Here is a 25861-nt window from a genome sequence, read left to right as displayed (position 1 = left end):
GCAAATAGGCTGCTGGGATTTTAAGTGGTGCATATGTAAGATGAGAGAGCTTCAAATACAAACAACAGCACACAGTGGCTTGCAAAAAGGAAAAGCTACCACCTACATACAAAGCTCCGCAACATCTTAAGAAAGAAGCTCATGACCTTGTGCAGGGCAGAGTGGTACCAGAGGCGAGGGAAAGAAAGAGCAAGGATGCATTCTGCTTTTATTTCTAACCCTTTTTCCTTCTCTAAGAAGCTACTGGAGGACAAACACATTGGCAGCCTTGTGCTCAGCTGAGAGGGACCAGGAGCTCAAGCCACATATGGCCCTCATGAGCCCACAACCGCGATTGAGTCCGCCATGAGGAAGCCCAGCTGGATGGCGGTTCAGGGGGTGGTCAAAGGAGCCAGATCAGCCTCTGCCCTAGGGTCACAGTGGAGTTCCATACACCGTGTACAAGCACTGCCTGCAACTCCTTCGGCACCTTTGGAAAATCTTAAGGGTGATCTGGCGCAGGGGAAGAGTTGCCAACCAGTGGAGGTGTGCCAAGAGTGTTCGGATCCCCAAGATCACAGAACATCAGTCAGTTCAGAACCTTCTCACTCCTAAGCATAGAAGGCAAGATACAAGATATTTTTCAGTATCGTGTCACAACGACTAACCAAGTTCCTTCTGAAGAGCAGCTATATTGACACCTCTGTTCAGAAGGGTGGGATCCCTGGAGTGCCTGGCTGTTTGGAACACATTGGTGTAGTCACACAACTCATCAGGGAGGCATGTGAAGGCACAGGAGACCTGACTGTATGGTGGCTGGACCTTGCAAAAGCGTACAGATCCCTACCACACAAACTCTTTGAGCTTGCCCTACATCAACATCATGTTCCCAGCAAAATCAAGGACCCTATTCTGGATTATTATGGTAACTTCAGGCTCACAGTCATCACTGGTTTGGCACGTCAGACTGGCATCAGCTTGAGAAAGGAATCATAAGAGGCTGCAACATCTCAGCGATCCTTTTCGCCCTTGCCATGAACATGTTTGTCAAGTCAGCAGAGGTAGAATGTAGGGGCCCTTTGACCAAGACTGGACTGCAAGAGCCCCCAATAAGAGCATTCATGGATAACCTGACTGTCACTACTACATCTGTCCCAGGCAGCAGGTGGGTACTCCAAGGCCTAGAGAAACTCATCACCTGGGCAAGGAAGAGCTTTAAACCAACAAAATCAAGGTCTGGGAGGATCTTTGACTGCAGCCTCAAAGAGGCTGCTTCCATCCATAAAACCAGCAAAGAGCTCACAGCCTGGCTCACCAAGGTGGACAAAACAGGAAGGCTGGGGAGGGTCAAGGCCTGGCTTTATCAGCACTCCATACTACCCCAGATCCTGTGTTCTCCGCTGGTGTATGCAGTGCCCATAACGGCAGCTGAATCCCTGGAGAAGAAGATCAGCAGCTACTTGCAAAGATGGCTAGGCCTACCCCACAGTCTGAGCAGTGCTGCTCTGCATGGCACCACTAACATCCTGCAGCTCCCGATCAGTGGCCTCGCTGAAGAGTTCATGGTGTTACAGACACATGAAGCTCTACATTTTAAAGAATCCAGGAATCCAAAAGTGGCATCTGCGAGCATCCAGGTTCAAACAGGCAGGAAATAGAGTGCAGACAAATCTCTGGGGGTGGCTGAGTCACGGCTGAGGCAGAAGGCACTGGTTGGGTCTGTAGCAACAGGGCGTGCAGCAAAGGCTACTTCTCATCAACCAGGGTCAACAATGTCAAGGGCAAAGAAGGGCAACATCTTGTTCAGGAGGAAGTGTGGGCAGGCATTGAGGAGGTACAAGCCAGCAGGATGGTAGGGATGGGTTAGCGAAGAGCATGGACTAGATAGGAAAGTGCACTGCAATGAAAGATTACTTGGTCCAACATCTGGCAAGCAGACTTCCATCGCATCAGGTTCTTAGTCCAAGCTGTCTACAATGTCCTTCCAGGTCCAGCAAACCTTAAGTGAGACACCTTCCTGCCCTCATTGTTCTAGAAGAAGATCCTTGGAACACCTCCTTAGCGGCTGCCAAAAGCCCTTAAGGATGGGCACTATCGCAAGCGCCATGACCAAGTACATAAGGCAGTCACTGAGGGTGTAGTCAAGGCTATTACAACCAGCAAGGGCCACCACCAACAAACGACCATCAAGTTCCTCAGAGCCTAAGAGAAGCCCCACCCACCAACTAGAGCAAACTCAAGCTGAGGTCTGATCAACTCCAGCTAGATTGACTGGGAGAGGGTGTGTGATGCTGAAAGACCTAAAACACCCGATGACCCCAGGGTCAATCACTGATGATGTGTCCCAGCACATCCGCAGGATGTATCTTTCATTGAGAGAATATCAGACTGCTGCAATGAAAAATAAAAGAGAATGAGAGAAAGATTTGGTGTGAAGCCTTGCAAATATATTTATTAGAGGAAGAAATAACGAGAAATAAAAAGCTGCCAAATCTTTGTTTCCAGCTCTGTGACTGTGACAGCAACATGACGATAATAAAATTTCTCAATTTGGCTCACGCCTGGGTTTCAGTCACACCCCGAACGTAACATTAGAAAACCAGATCGCACCAATAAAGTCAAATCAAACGGATTGCAGAACAGCAATTAATTCCAAGGATAATGACAAGGGAAGCCGTCCAAAAAATGTCTCTACCTCAATTAGTCTCTCATTGCACTGTCGATGCAGAGGATGGATGAAGGAAAAACAAATTAAGTTGCAGGGAAGAAAGAGGGTGAAAAAAGAGGGTGAAAGGAAGAGATAAAGTGAAGGAAAGAAAGAAGAAGAAAAAGTCAAAGGAAGTGATATACATGAGGGCTTGAGACCAAAAGGGAGGGAGATAGAAAAAAAAAGGGGGTAGTTGAAGAGGAAGACAGAGAGAGAGAATGTGCTGTGTGCATGAGAGCTTCCCTGATAGTAACAGCCACTAATGGACACCAGAGACAGAGAGAGAGAGAGAGTGATTAAAAATAAGAAGCAAGACACTGAAAGCAGAAATATATTCTAAGAGAGCAGAGCAACAAACAAGCTACAGGAGAAAGTGAGACATGAAGGGTCACAGAGAAAGTAGAAATTACTGCTGTACTCACAGCTGTATGGACCGGGCAGTAGGTATAACTCGTGTGTGTGGACTGATGGTGGTGATGTGGGTGTTGTTGATGGTGGGACAGGTGGTGCTGCAGACTTGCACGGGTGAAGGACGGGCCGCTCCAGGCCCCTTGACCACCACTGCTACCAGTGGTCCAATTGGAGCCAAGGCTTGGACTCATGGCTGCTGCCTTACTGCTGTGGTAACCTCTCACTGCTACACTGGGCTGGAGGGAAGTAAGGAAGGTGACAAAATAGGAGAGGGGAAATGAAAGGATGGAACAGGAGGTTGGCAAAAAGGGAAAGGAAAGATGTAAGGGTTGGGTGAGAGGAAAGAGAAGCAGAGAGAAAATGTGAGGGAGTGCAGTGACAAATGTTACCATCAAGAACATCACCAGCATAACTGCAAGCAGCCTCCACCCCTCAGCGGGCAAGCTCTGACAACTGACTGCCCGTTCACTGACCTGAATCCAAAGAAAAGGCAGAACGGGGTGTTGATCTAAGATCTCCATACCAGAACATCAAGATTGTTCTCACACTTTTTTTCATCCTGACTCACTTTCTCTCTCCCTGTCTCTCTCTTAGAGCACCAGATGTTGTGAAACCCCCTTCTGTCACGGTTGACATGTGTTCTTGCTGGAAAAGTGCTGATTAGTTTGATAAGATGCAGTGTTTCCCATACATTGATTTAATTGTGGCAGCCCACCATATTATTAACATTGACTGCCACATTTTGATTTTCTACCTTTTTTACTTTTTAAAATGGGTAAAATCTTATTTCATTGTAGAGCTGCGTACAACGCATTGATTTACTCAGTCCCTCCTTGCCTCTCTCTCTCTCTCTCTCTAACACATTGACAACTGACCCATCTGAATAGCCGCTCCTCTCCGTGCACACTCTGAATCAAAACATGATCATGTGCGGGAGGAAGGATTGTTGTTGGCTTTTCCCTGCAGAGAAGACATCTGGCCGAATTCCTGAATAGGATGTGTTGTCGAGGTTAGCACGCTGTGCAAAGCTGCTAGTCAATATCGATTGCTCGTGCAAGTGGATAATGTTAATGTTAATTCTTAAACTCTGACGCTGAATGTTTGCCCCCTCAATCCCGACCAATATTGAAAAGTATTTTCAAAGACTCAAAAGCAAAACAGAGTATCTAGAAACCTAAGAAAACACACGTGGGAAAGCTGAACAGTCCAACCAGTGTGATTAGCTATCCAATTAAATTGTTTCGAATATTTCCAGGCTTCAACCAGTGCTGCTGGGGCAGCTGAAGCAGAAAGAGAGGGTCAGGAAGGGAATAGCTGTAGCTAATGAAGAGAGAGATGTAGGAGAGGAGGAGGAGGAGGACAGCAGCCAACATGCTGCTGTGGGAGAGCCAGCTAGGGCAGAAGCAACAAGTGAGATTGACAGCAAACACAGAGAGATGTAGAAGCATGCAGGTCATAAAAGCCGATTTCTCAGGAAAAGGGGTCTCATTTCTATTCTTCTGTGCCTTGTAGACAGAACATCAGCAAGCAGCAAGCACAGAGGCACGGGATTTGATCCAGAGTGGCTGAATATGCCTCAGTTTAAGAATTGGCTGTACTACACACAGCATGGTAAATTTCATATCTGCATAATTTGTGCTATCATGAATAAATAATCAGAAATAATGTTTTTATTTCTTTTTTCCATCTTCCTTCTTCTTCTTCTTATTTAACTTATTTAATCTTATTCTTACTTTTACATGTGATCTTATTGTGTTATGTCATGTCCTGTGTATAGAGATAAAAAAAAAATATATCACAAAAGAATAAAATCAGGTATACATGTGGCTATTTAGCAATTTTGATAAATGATTTTAGCGATGTTTTGTTGACTATGCAGGTACCACAAGCCTGCACATAAGAAAGGTCATGCAAAGAGGGATTTTGTTGAGGTTGGAGCAGTTATACACAGAAAAGATTACTTGGAACAGCACATCACTATGGAGCACCACCAGGATAGCATCAGATGCCAGGCATATCTTGCATCTGGTAGGTTCTAATTTCAACAGCAGGTATATAACAATATAACTTGAGTATATTCAAATAATTTTCTAATCGTTTTGTCATTTACAGGCATCTCAGTGATGGACTCCTTTGAGCCCACTTGTTTTGGAGCATAAGGCAATCATTGTTGGGTTCAAGTGCCTTTACTGGCTCATAAAAAATGAACTGGTCCACCACACAAACTACCCAGAGCTTTTGAGCCTGGCTTCTTCTAGGGTGCAACTACTTCAGGAAATTATAGGTAAAGGTCACGTAGCCATTACTTAAGATTACATTTTTCGTTTTCCTGATGTCAAGATTGACCAGAGGAATAATTATAGGTCTCATTGTATTACTGACGACATGCTTGAGAGCTTAGCAGAAGTCATTGATTTAATGCTTTGGCGAGTACCGAAAATCGTAGTGTGAGATTTATAGTATAGTATAGATATAATAGTGATTTGATACCATAGTAGTTATCTTCTGTCTATTCATAACTAATCAATATGTCTTTAATTGCAACATTTCCAGCAAGTGAAGGACACACGCTGGCTTTCTCAGCACGAGGCCATAGAGACCCTACAGAGGAACGTGAGCGCAGTCCTTGGAGCTTTGGCAGAGGAGGCAGAGGCACCTTGCATGTCTGTCCAAAATATTTCAAAAAGCACATGTCAACTTTCTACATATCAAGGAGCAGGTATGCTAAATGTGCACATCTGTTTATTAAAATCTGTTTGATTTGATACATTGAAATGAGGATTGTTTGCAATCTGACCAATACTAAACAGCAGCTTTTCTTTTTTTAATTTAGGTTCCTGTCACAATTCAGACTCTGAGGAGCATCAAAGAGGCTGGACAGACTTTACTCCCTGGATCATTCTGGTCTCGCCTCCGTCAGTACCTTCATGATCCCTAAGGACTCTGAGTCTTCAGCATACAGCGTGAGGAGGAGAGGAATAGGAGAGGGTGGGATGTCCTAGAAGTGCCAAGGGGCGAGCAGTGGACCAGATTCCAGCGAGAGGTAAATGACTTAATTAAAAACTAATGAATTTTCCCCTTCCTCTTCAAAGGAAATTGTATTATTTGTATTATTATTATTTGTACTCCTGAACAGACTATGGCCTGGCCATTAATGACTGTAGTAAAGGTTGTCAGCTACCACCACAAATAGAATCTAATTATGTGGGAAACACTGAGATGCTTGGATTACTGACTGGCACAGGCCTTCCAGTGTGGCATTATGTATTGGGTATCAACAGGGTCCAGGAAACACAGGGCTGAATCTGCTGACAGGCTGGCTTATGCTGCTCTGAGATGGGTAACCTAGGCTGTCATGGCCATTGGAGCACAGAAAAAAATACAGGAAACACAGGGCACACATGCCGATCAGTGGTATTTTAACAAGACCTGGGTGGGGTGAAAGAATTTAGTATTTGCAAACTCTGGTGAACAATGCCTCTTAGTGTTTGTTTTAACCCGTATTAAGTCTTCACACAGCAGTATTACTGCATCAGATAAATTCAGATAGTGTTTGCTATTGTATATTGTATACTCACTGTCCAAAGAAAACCTTATCCAAATTTAGTGGTTTTGAATTTTAGAGGAATAACTGAAGGATTAAGTGTTCCTGCATGAGTAAATAAAACATTGGATTAGCTAGAAATGCATTGTCACAAAGCTGTAAACAGGACTGTTTTTTTTTTTTTTTAGCTAATGAGAAGTTTGCATTTTGGAGTTCACAAAATTTCAAACAGTTATTAATAATTCAGTTAACCTTTCTTGCACTTACTACAGTGAAATAAGTCATACTTTTATGGTAAACAGTCTCAGTAAAACACAAACGACAAGTCTTTACAAATATACATTGAGTGCTATTTGCTGAAATTATTAGTCCGTCATTACAATGATCTGCAGAAAATTAACAAACATTTTGGTAATCGATTAATTCTTTATGTTATTATTTCATGCAAAAATGACAAATATTTCCCAAACAGTTACAACTTTTAAAGAGCAATTTTAAGACACAAACATGGACTTTCAAAACTTGTCATGGACATTTTTCACTATATGTTGACATTTTATACTGTAGATAAAACAGTTAAAACTTATAAAAGAGAATTATAAAAAAAAAAAGCACAAATTTTCATGCATAGTTTTTTCTCTGATTTCACTCTCGCTGTGAAACATGATTCAAGCAAAAGGCATTTTGCCATGATTTAATTTACATGTATGAATGGTTTGCAGAGCAAAGACAAACCACCTTGAATGAAGAACAGCTGTACATCACTAGTGAGAATTAACAGTCCCCTTTAGCCTCTGTTGGATTTTCACTGAAGTCAGAGGCCATCCCACACAGGGGATACTGAGGGATAGTGATGGCAACAATGTAGACTCACAGCTGTGCTCAGAAAGCTTGCCAGTCTCGTATTATTCATCACGAAATAACTGGAGGGGGAGAACATAAGCCAAAGTTCAGCCTAATACATACAATATACAACGACAGGTTTAGGGTTCACGTTAATATAAAACAGGAGGAGGCCGTTTCCCCCAAAGTAGGATAAATGCATTTTTATAGTGCACTGCAGAGTCCATAGAGGAGCATGAAAGAGGCCCACTGGTGTAATAGAACCATAGGTCCTGGGAAAAAAATAGACAAATATGTGCAGCACTGATTTTGAATCACCAGGTTTTAAACTGTGCATGGAAAAAAAAAACAAGTAAGTTTGTGTATCTTTTTTTCCTGCTTTTGTCAAACACATGAAAAAGCACCGAGTTGTTATTTTCTCTCAGGCCTTAAATGAAAGACTTAGTCATAGGGTCAAAATTTGAGAACTGTGTGTGGGCAGGATATATTGTACTAACAATACATCAACATTTAGAGCTATGCCTCACTGATGCAAGTTATTGAGCGCTATGGAGACATTTTTGCACTATTATACAGCCACAGTAAAAGCCAAGGGGGAAGTAACAGACCTAAGCATGGTACATTAAGTTGCATGGCCGCAGCCGCTACTTTAATGCAAGTATTCACCAGTTCATAGAGTTTAAGTGTAGCCCCAAGCCACGCAACAACCTCCATTGGCCTTATGTATAAATGACGATTATTCAGTCCAAGAGAAGGTGTTTAGCACTAATTCATCCAGGCAGAGGTGTTGTTAAAGACACTATCTCAGGGAGAGATTAATTTTAAATATGTTTCATGCGCATACGTTTTATTGGATAACAGAGTCACTGATTACAATAAAATGATACAATATGGTGATACAATAAAATGGTGGTGGCGCTGCTCTGCAAGCAACACGGACACCAGTGAGCTGCGGTATTTTAATGCTTGTGTGATTGTCTGGCTGTTTCAGCAACTGTTTGTCAGACAATCAGGATGTTTTACGTAGGATGTGCATTGATACATGCATGAATAAGAAAAAAGAATGAGATGTGGTGTGCTTTTGGACTCTTTTCGTGGCAGTAGTGATCCTGTGTGAACTTTCTGCCATCTGCCAAACTACTACACTCCATCATGGAATAAACAACCTGGCCATACAGTACACACGAAAGGTGCTTCTGACCCTTCGCAAACATGCAAATCTCCAGGGACAGAAAACCTGCCCAAGGAGATACGATCATCACAGTGACAGAGTGTGAGGAAAAGAGGCTGGACAGGAGGCATCCGACAGCAGGTAAGAAGAGGAGGAAACAGGCCCCCACTACCATCTATGATCCTGTGCAATGCAAGACCGCTAAGGAATAAAAGCCTGCTTTAAATACCGCGAGTCCTGTATAATGCTCTTCACTGAGACGTGGTTAAGACCAGAAATCCCTGAAGGTTTTACCCACATTCGTGCAGACAGAACTAAAGTCTCAGGGAAAAGCAGAGGGGGCGGGCTCTGTGTATATGTCAATGACAAGTGGTGTAGGCAGTATACAGTTTTGGAAACAGTCTGAAATGAGAACACTGAACTGCGGTGTCTCAACCTGAGGCCATTCTGCTTGCCTTGGGAGTTTGGAAATATTCTGATATGTTCAGTTTATGTTCCTCCTGACGGTATCGTGTCTAGAGCTGCTTTCCAAGTGGTAGACTGTGTGCACGAACAGTTGCAACGCACCCCAAATGCCCCTATCTTTTTATATTATGGGAGCTTTTGACCATTGTAGCTTATATATTGCTCTGCCTGGCAGGCATGTGCATAGATAGACCTCAAAGGGGGCTTGGGCACCTGCCGTTTGGCCTCCTGGAGAAAAAGTGCCCTTTTTCTGGGGTGTTGTTAGCAATAACTGCAAGGTAAAGTGACTGTATTTGACTGAACTCAGTAGTGTGGAAGTAAGGTTCCCAGGGGGACTATTATTGTCATCGCACATCACATGCAAAACAGGTATGGATACTGTCATGCAACACGTTTCTCCAAAGTTATGTTGTGAAAAATGTATGAATATTTATCTACCACAAGCTACATGATGACAATGATATGATACACTTAAGAAATACTACGACATTAAGGACATTTTCCCCCTTCTGTAACAAGCAGCCAATGATAAAACAATGTTAACTGTTTAAGTCTTTATCTTAAATCAATAAAAAAAAGTAAACCAGTGACTAATATGCCTCATCTAAAGCTTATGTGTTGCTTTTTAGAATTGTGTCTTAAATGCATGATGTCCTCCAAGCCTCAGTATTATGATATAACATGTGAATTCTAGCAGTGTTAGAGCCAAACCCAATCATGTTTTTTTTTATATACATACATTTTAATGTCCCTTTAGCAGTGTCACAAAAGTAGTCATTCCAGGCATATATTTATTTAATTATTTGCAAAAATCGCCTTTTATGAATTTGGGCCCCTGCCCCTCTAACGTCCCTGCTACCTGGTTTTGAACAATATATAAAATGTAAAACCAGGAAAAACAAAACTTTAGACAAGTGTTATGGAAATGTTAAAAGTGTATATACAGAGTAGCAAGCCCCTGGCTAAATCTGTCAATGTATGGACAGATGATAGCATTGATACCCTGAAAGGCTGTTTTTTATGCACAGAATGGGACACATTCTCTGAGGAAATAAATCTAGACTATGCTATAGAGGTCACTACAGACTACATTAAATTCTGCATTGATACTGTGATTCCACAAAGACAATAAAGGTCTTTCCAAATAGCAAGCCTAATAGCAAGGAGGTCAAGGACTGTATCAACAGGAGAAAACATGCACTCAAGAATAATGACTAACTACAATTAAGAACTGTACAATTGGAGTTAAACCAGAAACTGTGGGAGGCATAACAACAGCATAAGGTGACACAGGAAATCCTACAAAACAAAACACTAGAAAACTATGGGACTTAAACTATGACTAACATGAAATCCACTGAGAAACCTTTACATGCTGCAGATGAACTATCCACAGCAAATGAACTGAACGGATTTTATAAAAGGTTTGATACACATGACTTCTCGGCTGAGTGTAGCAGTGTTTCAGAAAACATTTCCACTGACGGGGTCAATAGGCTGTTAATCGACTCCAAAGAGGTGGAGATTGTTTTTAAAAATGTCACTATTAACAAGGCCACAGGACCAGATGGCATTTCTGCATTTGTGTTAAAAACATGTGCAGAGGAATTAACGCCTGCCTGGTTCCCCATCTTTCAGAGGTATGCGGACTCTAACATTGTACCAGCAACGTAGAAAAAGGCAATCATCACGCCTGTCCCCAAAAAACCCTGTCCTAAAGAATATAATGATCTCAGACCGGTTGCTTTGACCCCTATGGTGATGAAATGTATGGATAGAATTATGGTGAGCTGCAGTTTGAGGTAGGCCCACTGTTAGACTCATACCAATTTGCATACAGACACCAAACAGGCACTGATGGCGCAATGAATAATATAGTGCACATGGTCACTAAACACCTGGAGAATCCCAAGGCCTATGCCAGACTATTGTTTGTTGATTTCAGTTCTGCATTTAACACCTTGCAGCCCAACATATAACTTAACACACTGAGTCAGCTCAATGTCAACTCATTCATCATTAAGTGGTACCATTCATTCCTTACCAACCGCACCCAGCATGTCAGAGTGAACAGAACCGTGTCTGAACCCATGACCATCAGTACTGGAGTGCCCCAGGGGTGCTCACCTGTGCAGTTCACTCTCTACATGAATTAATGCACCAGACATACGAAAAACCAATATATCATTAAATCTTCTGATCCTCAACAAAAATAAATTAAACAAACAAACAAAAAAAACAGAGAAGATGGTGTTTGACCCCAAGTCTCTTGGTGATCACTCACCAGTGGTCATCCATGACCATACCATAGCGCAGGTGGACTCCTACAGGTACCTGGGCATCCACATGGATAACAAACTAGCGTGGAATATCCATGTGGAGGATGTCCGCTCCAGGGTGCAGGAGAGGCTGCACTTCTTGAGAAGGCTCAGAACCTTTGGTGTGAACTGGGAAGTGCAGCTTCTATTCTAGTGGAGAGCCTCCTGTGCTATGGTATCTCTGACAGTACAGTCAAATGCCCAGATTACCCACCTTATACAGACAGCCATGAAAATCAAAGGAGTCCGTCAACATCCTAGTCCTCAGGCTATTTTTCAACAGACAGACATAATCAGACAGACAAAATCATCTCAGACCCAACTCATGTTATCCAGTATCAGCTCCTCCCCTCAGGCAGACGGTACAGGGTTTCCCTAAGCAGTTTTAAACATTCCTTTGTCCCCTTGTCCATTAAAGCTACCACCTAGGCTGAAATATGTATATGCCGTAGCTGCTTGTCATTGATCACTGTTATATATTGTACTGTGTGCACTTTTCTGATGTAGATGGGCATGTGCAATTGAGGGATGTGATGGCGGTGGAATGTATTTACTGTTTTTGTTGTTGTTGTTGTTGTTTTGCTGGGATTTTATACTGCACACATTGATGTCCAAGCTAAATTCCCCACTGGGACAATAAAGTCTATCTCATCTTATCTTAAAATATTTTATGGCTGGGTTTCTATGCTGCATGAGTGACAAGATATCCTCCCTTTATATCACAGGGGCAGGGCTGTGTTTTAATATGAGGCTGAGATCTGAGCGCCTTGACATTCTCTGACTGGAATGCATGATTGGTCCCAAGACTCAGATTCATGTCACAGACTTTCAGCAACTCGTCAGAGAGCTACACTTTGCCCATATTTCTCCATTTTATATAAGGGCCAATCAGATCTGGTTACACAAGGCCTTTCCTCCTTCACGGGGGAATGTTTTACATGCAGGCAAACAGATGTGTGTATGCACTGGCTGGTTGTCTATGTGTTTTTGAGTGCATGCATGTGTTTATGTACTATATGTGTCTGCTGCAATTGATTTGCTCAAAATTTATCAAGGGGGATGATCAAGAAGAAAAACATTTTTTTCACTCCTATTTTTTCAAACAAGGGCAAATCATATCCTTTGTGTGTATATGTGTGTGTGTGTGTGTGTGCTCTTGAATATCTATCTTTGTGAGGACCAATTTGAGTTCTACACCTTGGCAGGGAGAATATCTTTGGAGAGGTATTTTGGGACTTTCAGAGCTGTTTGAGGATCAATACTTGGTTTTACGATTACTGAGATTAAAATTAGGTTTGGGCTTAGATTAGGATAAGGGTTAGAAATGTGGTTGAGATGGTGAAGGTTAGGGGCATTATGATTGGGGGGCCTCACAAGTATACAACTGTACACCATCATAAGCAAGTATAGCACTACCGCTGGGTACTGAGCCTCAATACTTTTTTTTTTTTACCAACTGAAATGTGTCTGTAGGGTGGTGTAGAAAACCTTATTAAAAATTGTCAAATACGGAAAGCTGGCATCAAATGTTTGCTCAGATTAGTACTGTTACAGTATTATTCTTTGATTTTACAATTTGTGATTTAAATCATAAGTTACAATTGCGACAATTAGTCAATTAATCAATTAGTCTATTGACAGGAAATTAATCAGCAACTATTTCAAAGAATAGTTTTATTCAAATAGTAATTTTCTAAGCAAATATGCCAGGTGTGATGAATGCTTTTCTTTGTCTCACATGATATGATATGGCACATGACACATGAAGTAAACTGTTTCTGTTTTGTTTGGACAAAATAAGATATTTAAAGATGTAAGCATTGACTCTGGGAAATGATAAACTACTATGATATCACTATTTTCTGACATTATATAGACAAAAAATTAATTGAGTAATCAATAATGAAATTAATCATTATTATGTCTACATAATTTTGTCAAGTTAGTTACTCATCATGTATTTCATTTTGCAACTGCTTGTGTTTATACAACATTTAAATTGCTCTGATCAGATATAAAAAAAACAAAAACAAAAGAATCGTTTTGGCATTGGTACTTCAACTCAGAATCATTACTAATACAAAAAAAAAATTAAATAATGCCCAGCTCTAAAGAGGATCCATTCAAGCTCTCGAAATTGTATCATGAAAAGTGTAAAAACAGTTGATTGACCTTTTAACATAAAACACTATAGAGCCACTGTAGGACTTTGAATATACTGCACCAGGATCACCCATTTATTTATATGTCTTCCAACAAATAAACCTTAGATCATAATACATGGTACAAATGTGAGGATGCGCATTATTTTCTTGAAACATTTGATTCATTTGGCTTAACAGAAAAGAAAAATGTAACTACTTCAGCAAGCCAGGATGTTATCAGCACCATTTATTACTAAACATGCAAGTCGAGGCGGGATAATGTTTCACCTTCAGCTATGAAAAAGTGAGTGGAGGTTGTGGCTCCATTAATACGCTGAGATGAACCAGAGCATAGCATCTCTCCTGAGTCCATTTTTCACTGGTTAAATGATTTCCTTCCCTCTCCCTGGTGACACTGCGTGGTTAAGGGTGTTAAGGGATGGACCATTGTGAATTACAGATCTCTTGCCTGTCCTGCTCCTCATATGGAAATGGAATCTTCATATAATACGCAGCACTAGAAGGTATCAAACTGCGGGTCGCCCTCAATTCAGTTCAGACAGCTAAAGGTTGATTTTCATGTTCAGACGTGGAATTTTGTTTCTATTCATACAATGAATGCATATTTGTCATTAAATGCTATTCTAGCGTTCTTTGAGAATACATCAAATTACCTGCATGCCTGGTTTTGGTGTCAGTAGTTGTGTGAAGTCCTTGGAGATGGAAGTGAACAACATTACAATGACCTATTTTATGAATCTTGAACTGCAAAAAAAAAAAAAAAAAAAGACACTGCTCCCTCATTCACAGGAGTCATTACTCTGTGAACACTGTGTGACCCCATAACTACGATGAAACCTCCCCATGAGGTTCTCACTAAGGAATAATATGGTCATACAGAACAATTCCTTGCTTTCCAGGAAATATTTTCACCATGAAATCTATAACACAATAGAACAAAAACAAGCTCCGGTAAATGTTGAGGAAGCAAACTGTGGCCTATTGCCGAGACATCAGATTGCTTTTGTATTACAGAAAGTTTAACAGGAATACGCTTCTTTATGGCTCTCTGTGAAATTCCCCGGTTTTATGGTTTCCGCTTGGTATATTGACTTTCTTGCAGAATGAATCAGACACCCTAAGGCAAGAGTTTGTCTTTTGTTATTCGTTTGTTATTTTTTCCTGACAAGTTATCTAATTTTATCTTAAGGTGTAACCTTTATCTCAAGGTGTAAGACTAAACACTATGACAAATAGTCTCATGCTTCCAGTCTTATGCTTTTCTCCTTTCTGTATGCATTTAAAAACTCTGTACAGCTTCCTGGTCTGTGAGTATCTAATCATCCTGAAGGCTTTGTGCCCCCACATCTGGTGTTGGATACATGGGTACTGAAGGCAGAAATGGTTGATTTCCCACTGCACAGATCCAAATCAAAATGTCCTGGTTTCCTGTTGGCCTAACTGTGCTTTATCTTGGCTCAGCCCTTTTTTCAAAAGAGACTGGAGTGCTGCCAAAAAGGCCCCTTTTCCTCTCTGTGTCATCTCCATATTCGAATTTCACACAAAGCACATGCAGAATAATAGACAACCTCCAGAGCATCAGCGTAAACTGGCAGAAAAAAACCCTCAAATGAACAAAAATTAGGTTTCTAAAACATGACAAAACTCAAAGTCCATAAACAACTAAATAGCCAAAGCATTTTCGAAATGAAGGTTGAAATGAAAGGTTTTAGGGTGAGAGGCTTCAACACAGGGACCAGGAAAGCCATCCCAGATGGCATTAGTTAGGGGATATTGTCTTCTAGAGGGCCCTCCACGCCTGGTTGCTCCGTTTGGCCAGCTATGAAAGAGATGCAGCTTTCCTTTGGCATCTCTGATGACTGACTTCCTGGAAGCTGTGTTGCGTGAAATGGCCTCCACTGTACCAGTCGCTCTCTTTTGCCAATCCTCATCCCCTCACACAAGTCACCTTCCTGCCGCCAAACATGCAGGCTTTGACTGTCACTCCTGGCAAAAACGCAGCAGACAGAGGTGAGATGGGCTCTGTGGGTCACTAGCAGTTCCACCTACAATCCCAAACGGCACCCCTGTTCACCCACCCTCATCCCTTCTCCGATACTAGATCACAAAGTTCAAGCGTAACCAAGGCAACGCGGTGGCAGGGCATGTGTGGATTTTGGCACGTGGGATGTCTGACAGGTTTCAGGCTGCTCTCAGTTGAAAAAGGCAAGGAATGAGAGAGTGAGAACTTACCCCCAAGGCCTCCACGCTCACTAGCACCGGGGCAGACAGGGCTGGCAAGGCCAACACCACACATTCTGCTTCTCTCTCTTTCTCACTTTTTTTCTTCTCTGCTTCTTCTAATAATGCTCTATGAAAACACTTCTGCGATCTAAGATGAGAGTCTGGAGGGACACAGAGTAGGTGGTAACCAAGGCAACTGGGTCAGAAGGTGACATTATATCCAGGATGGCTGACAGCCACTCATACAAGCAATACAGTACTGTACTTGGGGTCAGCTGTGCTAAGTTTAGAGTGTGGTGTATACTGTTACAACACATCCTCATAATTAAACGACCACATAGGTCAATTGTACCTGCACTCCAGAACGACCCATAGGAGCATTTTCAGAACGACCCATTAGAGCGTGATATGCCATCTCCAAAATAGGAGCATAATATGCCGCTTTCCAAAATCGTTACATATCACTGTTAAACAATAATTATATTTTACGGTTTGACAACGCTGTGGTTAAGGTCTGGTTAGGTTTAGGCACAAAAACCACTTAGTTAGGTTTAGCGAAAAAGATCATGGTTTGTGTTAAAATGATCACTTGTAACGTGATTACCACTTCCTTAAAATCAGGCAACCTTCGTCATCATGGCAATAGTAAACACCACGACAATCGTTGTTACGGTTTTTAAAAAAATGTCCCAACTCGTGGTTGGAAACAGGACGCAAACAGCAGTCTCCTGCAGCTAAGTCCACTTTTTGCCATCTAATTAATCCTCCTAATAAGGAAATTTGTCACCTTATATTGACATCATCTGAACTGCGTCACTTCCCCGGGTCTTAATTACTACTGCCACTGGATGGCGTCTGTCACCCAAACGTAACTATAGGTCATTTTAGCCGGCCTGAATTTTAAACCTATACTGTCTTTTTTCTTGTGACGGCTGACTGTTAAGATTTCTGCACTGACCTCAGTGTTACTCTGAAATCCCTGTTGACTGGGGACCCATATCAAACTGTTATGATCCTACCTGTTTAGAGGCTCTGCTCTAGTCTCAAGAGATGAACAGGATACACAATGTACCCATCCTCAAGTCATGCACTGTTATTTCTAGGTATTAGGTGGCACAATACACCGTTAATGTATTCCAGCTCAAAAAAGGCTGTGTTTGCTTCTTTAAGAAACTTGTTTTGATACCAAATAGTACTTTCCTCCTTTGAGGTGTTGAAAGAAGAGAATGGGATGGGATGTGGAGGGGCAGAGGGGAGCACATACAGAGACAAAAAAAAAAAAAGGAGGAAAGAAGAAAGATATTTACTGAGTGAGTCTTTTGACCTCTGAGAATCTTTGACGAACAATAATATGACCCTTCCACACTTGGAACTCTAAGTAAACCCCACAACATTCTGCGTCTGTTATCCTTCTCTCCAAATATTTTCCTTGGCCTGACACATGTTTATGCTCTGTTGAACCGTGAGCCTGAGGGCTGCTGCTGTGAAGCGGATGTAGAGCCCCAAATTTGCATCTTGACATCCTATGGGAAGCAAATGGAAAGACATGGGGGATGATCTGTGTGTCCTGATTTCGATAACACCTACACCAGGAAAGCAGATATCCAAAGTACTTGGTGCTCCCTTTCCCAGCGCCTTCCCTCGGTCTCCCACTATGCTTAGACTAACTAGAAGAGGCAGCATCCACCCCCTCAGTGGAGAGGGGACATAAACATTTACACAGGGGTACTTCAGGGGAGATGAAGGCCTAATGCTGCAAACTAGGGTCTGGTGGAAGGATGGATTAGACTAGTGCTGAAATATAAGTCAATTCATCACCAACAGAAGTGTAGTACACAACTATTCTGATAATCAATTATGTGTTCAAGCGTTTGAGTCATTTGTCAGGCGAAAAAGCCAAACTGTTGCAGGTGCAAACTTACCAAACTGTGAGCATTTTCTCTGTTTTATATCATAGTAAATAGAATATGATTGCTTTTTGGACTATTGGGTAGGCAAAACAAGCAATCTTATCTACACAGGTCCTCTTAGGTAATAACCAAGACCCGACCTGAGACCTGATTGGTCAGGGTTCAAGTTATTCTGTTACCGTGAGTCCTGGATCTACTGTATGTGTCAATATGCCTAAAAGGTACCAGTGTGTTCCAACTGAAGTGCCTGTCAGATGTTGAACATTCAAAACGACCTCCCCCCACACCTTTATAATTGGGGACGCTGCATCCAGCCATTTCTGTAACTGTAATTATGAGCGCCACTGCTAAAATTTCACATGATCATTGATATCAATGGGCTACGTTATCGTGGAATTGTTTTGAGTCATCGACAAGTGCATGAAATCCTAGGATCCTCCCTCTCCTCATTCTTGAAAGGACATCTACAGTATGCGAAAGGTATAGTTACAAGAGTAGCGTAGCTCATTTAGGGCAGTGTGTAATGTGTGTGCATAGTGAGTGTGTGGTTGAGTGAGTAGAGTGAGCGGCAGAAAAGTGACAGTGAATGAGAGCAGTGCAGAAGAAAAGGTTAGCAGTAAGTTGTCAGTCTGGCAGTAAATGTACAGTACAGACTGCAGTGTGTCAGTTAATAAATACTGCAGCTTCTCAAGACCAAAAAAAGTCTTGTCTGTTGTTTCCCCAACTGTTGGAAAAGTGAAGGGGATTAGCCCCAAAGTTAGCGACAATGGATTAGCCTAACCTGAGCAGGCTCACTTAAGGTGGACTGACCTTCTGGACTAGCTATTCTCATTTTAGTGTCAATCTCAGCCGGTCCTTCTGTAAACAGAGAACAAAGAAATATCTGGCTCCTGACTCACCTTCCCACCACCCCAAAGCAGTCAACATAGGGGTAACACTGAACTACACTCAATGATTGGTGTGACAGCAGGTGTGTGGAGGTGACAAAGTAAGCAGTGCCTGAACTCTCTGACGCTCTCTTTTTTCAGCCTTTACACAACTACATGTCAATCAATCAATCAATTTTTGTTTATATAGCGCCAAATCACAACAAAAGTCATCTCAGGGCACTTTTCACATAGAGCAGGTCTAGACCATACTCTTTAATTTACAGAGACCCAACAATACCCCCATGAGCAAGCTCTTGGTGACAGCAGTAAGGAAAAGCTCCCCTTTAACGAGTAGAAACCTCAAGCAGAACCCGGCTCTTGCCTTGACCGGTTGGGTTGAGAGAGGGGGGGGGGGGGGGGGGAGGGGGGGGTGGGGGGGGCGCACAATAACAACAATCATAACAATAACAATAACAGCAGCAATAGCCGGGGAAGGACATCAACAGGGCTGCGAAGGACATGTGTGAACATGTGTCACCCAACGACTACTTTTTATGTAAAAACGCCTATACCCCAATATTAAACCGATCTTGTCCTTTTCTATGATGGCAGGCTTTTGAATTCATCTTCGAGTTGGGCCATTCAGAACATCTGTAAACACTATAAACAATCCTGAGTGGTTCCAAGAAACTTCATGAAGCTATGATAACATGCTGCATCATAATCATCAAGAGAAAATTTTGTTTTCTGAGGTGAGAAGGAGAGTCTTAAATGTAAAGTAAATGACATGTAACGCTATTCTTTTCAACTGCCGCTGCCTGTTAACTGGTTGCACATCGTGTCGCTGCCAGTGTCGGTGTTGTCTCTCTATTTTGGTCCATTTGGCTCATCTGCCACTTGGATCAAGTCAAGTCAAATCATTCTTGGGCCAATTTCGGGGCATGTCTGACTGTCCTAAGGTCCCTTTTAGGATCAGGAAAATCAATTTATAAACGTCAGGTTTGGGTCCACAGGTCAGTGAAAAAAGAAAATGATTGATAGGTAAATTAATAGTTAAAATTATCATTATTTGCAGCAATAGATTAGACAATGTTTAGATAAGTTATATTATTATAAAATAGAGTCATCCTTGTTGAAACTTACTACAGGACTTTAATTGGTCACAAAAAGGAAAAAACTATGAAAACCTTCCACTTACTCTGAAACACAGAGAACACCAAATGCACAGGAATCCAGGATGTAATGCACAGTACTTCAACCTCTTAACAGCGGTATAGAGACAGGCTATGTCTGAGTGGATCACACCTCCAGACCAAATGCTTTCACACTGACATTTTAGTCCTCTTCTTATGTATGCTTTTTATACACCCACTTCTCTGGCTTTGTCACTCTGTCTGTTCACCTCGCTCTATCACTGTCTCTCTTTGTCTCTGTATGTTTATCCACCTCTCTCTCCCTCTCTGTCCAGCTCTCACTCTCTCCTTCCATCATTCTATAAACTGCGAGGATGATGGATGCCTCTGATTGCCTCCGGCCTCAGAGTCCATCACACTAAATCCCGAGTGTTGTTCGGAGCTCTGCGCCATTAAAACAACCTACACAATGCAGAAATAGCCACACATGATCATTAAGTGAGAGGTGGTCTGTGTCTGAGTAAGCAGGACATATGGTGCTCTTAACACTAAATCAGTAACAATCAGTTTTTTTCTCACTGAAAGTATTCAATTGATTTGCAAACTACTCTTTGTTACCTAGTCTTGTTATTTTTAAAGGTCTGTGAGCCACAAGTGCAAACTACTTAAAGATGCAAGTAGATTTGCACAATAAACATTATGCATCTCTTACCAACCTAAATTTACTCATAATGCAATTTCAATAAACTGCCAATAAATTCAAACTTAAACTGGTCATAATGCAATTGAACAGGACACACCTATCAGAAGTGAACCAACATATGTGAGGAAATGTTTTGAAATGATCAGCTGTATAAACAAGATTGTGTGTTCAGACAGAACGTGGTGAATTTTAGAGGCAGGACAGTTGAATATAAAGTTAAGGGAAACACACGATTAGAAATGTTTCAACTCAAGCAAAAAAAAACATGACTTTTAGTTGAAAATTTGCTTCACTTTCCATAAAAACCATATCAGAGACAAATTATTATTTAAAGCAGAGTATTTTTCTGTGTCTTAAAACATATCATCATATATCAACATATATCATTATTTCAATTCATCCTGTGGGGGACATGATTGTCCGCACCAAATTTCATAGCAATCCATTCAATGTTGTTGAGACTTTTTACTCTTAACTACAAATGCCAACATCATGATGGTGCTAGAGGAAAAGTGAGGGTATCACCAATGTCCATAGGATTCATCCTATGGTGACCATGAATATGATGATCTTTTATTGTTGTTGAGATATTTCAGTTTGTACCAAAGTGGTGGACTGACTGACTGACCGACATTGCCCTCCCTAGAGCCATGTCACAAGCATGCTATTTTATCTTGATATAGATTATAGATCACATCACGCAGACTTTTCTGCAATAATGGTTCTATATTCCTGCACATAAGCCATCTAAAATGGTAATAAAATGAGTGGTGCTACTATAGTAGAAACCACAGATATTTACACAGTGTGGCTTGTGGCGGGACAAGACAGCACTTAAGTTTGGCTGTGTCTCTGTCATTGACGCATCCGTCCCAGTGGCCCAAAGTGAGAAGACGGGAAGAGGAGAGGGGGAGTAAGATGAGAGGAGATGAGCATGGCTTTGAGGTGACGTAGAGTCTTCCATGGCAGGCTCTTGTCTGTCTGTCAGAGGTTGTTAAAGTCTGACTCCCTCTGTGTGTGTCTGATTGACAGAAAGAGAGAAAGAAAGAAAGAAAGAAAGGAAGAAAGGAAGAAAGGAAGAAAGAAAGAAAGAAAGAAAAAAAGAAAAAAGAAAGAAAGAAAGAATTGTCTTTGTCTTTCCAAGCCTCCAATGTCAAGGCCAATGAGGAGGGCCTTGCATTGTATCTTCTCTCCCCCTCTCCTCTCCTGCAGTGTCCTTGGATCTGTGTTCCCTCCAGATGGGCCCTGGTTGCTGCAGCACCTATCAGGATGACGTGGACCCCAGCTGCCTACTGCTGCTGCCGCTGCTGCTATTTCTAGGCCTGCACCCCCCTTTCCAACTCGAGGAAACCTGATACCACCTTCAAACATGCACATCTGTCAGACATCACAGGTCGTAATGTGCATCACTAATGCATGTACAGAGCAAAAAAACTGTTTACTTATACAGATGATAAAAGAAACAGGGTTCTTGAGGATCTGCAGGGTAAACATTTTGCGCATATATCGTCATGGCAACTTAAATTTTAACAAGCGGCCAAGGACAGATATGTGGGCCCGCACGAGAAACCAAAAACAAATGGACACACAAAGTCATAAAGACATGCACATGCATTACTCATATGGATGACAACCCCATAGGGTCACGGTCAAAAGACGGACAATAAACGCCATTTCCCTCTATACAGATACTCCGTTCTCCTCTCAGGCTTGAAATCTCTTTTTTTGTTTTGTTGTCTCCGTCAGATCCCTGTGGAGGCTGGAAATGAAGAATTAAGACGAGCACGAGAAAACAAACCAAGTTGCAACCAAGTCGGAGAACGCTGCAGTCGTCCAATAACAACACTTCTTGATAAAAGTCTATTTTCTCTCCACACTGTCTCCACATGATGTTATCATTTTTCTTTAAATTCAATAAAGTCTTCTCTCTCTGCTCAGATGAAAAACGGTATAGTTTTGAGATGAGCACACAGTTTTGTGCAAGTTTGCCATATGAGGCCGACTTCTGCAATATGACTTGCTGAAATGCTGAGGGTGTACTGCTGTGAGAAGCCGTCATGAACGAAGATCATTATTAAACCTTGGGCTTTGTTTTGATTTCCATTAAAGAACAGACAATTATGCTCTCAGAAAAGGAGACAGAATTTCTCCTTTGGTTAAGAGTTGGATCAAGCTTTTGTAATCAACCTTTTCCTATTTACGTAAGAGCTGGATCAAGCTTTTGTAATCACCCTTTTCCTATTTGCGTAAGTTTGTCTTCCACAATGACAAATCAAACCAATTTCTAAAGGGCAAACGCCTCCTTTGTCCCCGCCTGTATTTCCAGCCTTGGGTGAGAACCACATAAGTGACCGTGATACCTAGGCAGAGAAAACAGTGGAGACAAGTTGCCTATAAATGTTGGGAAAGGACATGAAAAGACTAGTTTTTCACCATTGAATACAATGTTTTGCAGTGATTTTACAAAACACAGAAAACCTAGCAATTATTCAGGTATTGTGTGAATTTTTACTTTCTTAAATTTCTAGAGTGAGCCACTTTATTGACGTGTTTTCCTTTCAATGGACTTCATTGCCAAAGGAAAAATGTGCACATTATATAGTACGGCGATGAACATCTTCATCAGAGTGACGAATGTCTTGAAATGCATCATATCTCACGCTGCACTATCTCTCCATCTCACTCATTCGGAGTATGAGAGACAGGGTGTGAGGGACTGCAGTGAAAAACAGAGCGATCCCGTCACTCTGCACCCCAATGGAGCATAACAGGGTACGCATGTAGAGTCATGAACACATTCCAGCTCTTCTCCAGACCGCTGACACAGGGACATGTCAGAACAGTGGCTCTTGGCCCCCTGAGAAAGCTAGACAGCTATACTGTCACTGTTTTGAGAGGACTGTACTGTGATACCAATGCAACACCACCTGTCAGATGATGTGATCTCTTTCGTTTTCTGAAATGCTCTATTGATCTTCATGGAGTAAATCTGGTATTTCTAATGTGTCCTTCCATGGTGAATAACCAGATCAGTCATTTAGAAGTGAGATTTAAAGGCTTAAAGACACTTCAGCATGAAGACAAGGGATAGTGGACAGTTAAAACTTTTCAGGTTACAACATAACAACGCCCCTGATTCCTTTTTCCTCACCTCCAGCTGTATAAGCAACTAAAAAGCCAATTCAACAGCTATGGAAGATGCCGATAAAAGCACTTATGTGAGGAAAAGCTGTAGCACTTGAACTTGTGTGCATTCAGACTTAAAATTAATTGAGTCAATTAAGTGCAAGAACTCACGTGCCTGCCCTGCTGTGATGGAGTGCAAAGTGAATATTTTCTATTAGAGATAGTCCTCCGTAGCAAAAACGTGGTTTCCTGCCTCCTGCCACACTCACGAGGACATGCTCCTGTGGAAGTGCAAATGACAGGATGCTGAGCACATCACAAGACATGAGAGGATAAATGAGAGTCAAGATGTCATGAGACACATATTACAGCAGCTAAGGATAGACTGCGGTTTCTACACAACAACCATACCGGCAGAGCAGCAGATATAACCAAGAGTAAGGACAAGTTTGATCAAGATATATTTGTGAAGCGGGAGAATTATGGATTGATAATCATCACAAAACTGAGACTACTGAAGAACTGAAAATTAGTAAAAACAAAAGTTTCAAGTCTACGTGGACATACTCTGTCACATGCAAATTTCTTCTCAGTACAATGTGTTCTACAGAATAAGCCAGTTGGCAGATCATGTAAATGTCATGAACAGTGTGGAAAAGAATGATGTGTCAACTAATGAACATCACTTTCTGCTCCTGTCATCATTTCTCAGGGGCCAAATGATTTGATGCAGACTGGAGTGTTCACCAACAGTCTGCAAATGGCCAAACGATAAATCAGAAAACAGCAGGGAGGGTACGCCCAGGAACATCGAGTCAGCTCGAGAAACTTCATGATTTATGCTCATCTGAGACATCAATCTCTGTAATTCTGTCAGAAAAACAGCAATAGCTTCCGAATCCACACCGCAAGTCTTTCTTAAGTTCAGAGGGTCTAATGAAACTATCATTTCAGGCTTTGGTTTATGTCTGGCGGTCAACATTTTCAGTGCTAAGATGCATTTCACCGCACTGCACAACACAAATCCTCCTACTGCAGCATGGGTCCTCTGGGGCTAAGAGGAGCCATGCAGGCAACTGCAGATGGGGGATCACAATTTCCACATGTCCCACACCCTGTTTTATATTGCCATTCAAACACTGAGAGAGCAGGATAGTCTGCTGCCAGACTAAATTTAATTACTCATAGTACACATACTAAGAAAGGACAAAGTGTTCGTGTCCATGTGTAAATCTGTGCATTCCATGTGCAGCCAGTAACAGTAAATATTGCAATCAAGCCTTTGAGTCTAAACCCATCTAAGTTTCCTTCCCATTTCGCCTTATTCAAATCAGACCACAACACACAGGCAGACCTCTTTTTGCACATCCCGTCTCTCAGGCAGATAAATGAGTGTGATTTCTTTTGACAGCTGGGGTATGGAAATGGAGCCACGGGCTAAGAGAGGTGACATGATACAGACAACAAAGTCAAGCGAAGAGTCGGGGAGAAACAAGGAGCCCCTAAAGTGAGATGCAAAAACAGGACTCTTGTTGCCAATGTGTTAATCTGTCAAAGTGCCAAAAGAAATTGATGTTGACACAAAGAGGCATCAAAAAAAACAAAAAACACCCAGACAAAACTTATATAGATATTGTACATTGGTATATATACAATATGCATTCAGACGCACATGTTCACACACAAACACAGGTGCTGGTTGTTTGTGATTTTGAGCTGTTTTCCACTGCTTGACAGCCACACTTTTTTGACTAGAGAGTTCAGACACATGTCAGTGTGTGCTTTCTGCTCTGGAATTTGACCTTGTGTGGCCAAATCAACTATACACAGCTAGGCCAGAGAGAAAACTAACTTGCACCAGGGAAGCACTACCAAGGTTTTTAGCAAATATGTCCACTAAAAGGCCATTTGTCAAAGCCACAGAACCTCACAAGTAGGCAACATGAGCTGGCCCTCACAGTATGGAGTTCCCCCTGAAGGGCAAAGGTCCGAGAGGCCATGCCAGGCCACAACCGTGCTAGGCACTCGAGTAGAGGCTAAGGTCACAGCGTGAGGAAACCCAAGACATCCATCTAATCTTCCCTGCATAAATGTAGGAATCCATGACCTCTGCTACACCACAAAAGAAAGCACTTGAGCAACAAAGAACAGCATAAACATCATGAATCATTAAAGATGATAATAGTGAAAGGGTTGGGGCAGGGGGAGAGGACAAGGGAAAGGGCAGCAATTTATTTTTACCACAGGAATTGCAAAGAAATCAATAATAAAGAACAAATTCAAAAACACAAATG

General features: G+C 41.9%; 1 protein-coding gene across 4 annotated transcripts in view; it reads right to left on the bottom strand.

Moving 5' to 3' along the window:
• The window catches only part of rbms3 (RNA binding motif, single stranded interacting protein), a 299179-nt gene that overhangs the window by 218903 nt on the left and 54415 nt on the right, over positions 1–25861 (bottom strand). For 3 of the 4 annotated variants that reach the window (XM_044336701.1, XM_044336707.1, XM_044336702.1), the window contains exon 3: positions 3109–3333. The exons of the other annotated variant lie outside the window; for it this stretch is intronic. In XM_044336701.1, the coding sequence (XP_044192636.1) occupies positions 3109–3333 (225 nt within the window). The remainder of the gene's footprint in view (positions 1–3108; positions 3334–25861) is intronic. 4 annotated transcript variants of the gene reach the window in all.

Source organism: Thunnus albacares, chromosome 19 (genome assembly GCF_914725855.1).
Source record: "Thunnus albacares chromosome 19, fThuAlb1.1, whole genome shotgun sequence".
Taxonomy (NCBI): domain Eukaryota; kingdom Metazoa; phylum Chordata; class Actinopteri; order Scombriformes; family Scombridae; genus Thunnus; species Thunnus albacares.
Note: the sequence above shows the minus strand (reverse complement) of the source record. Positions and strands in the feature narration are given on the sequence as shown.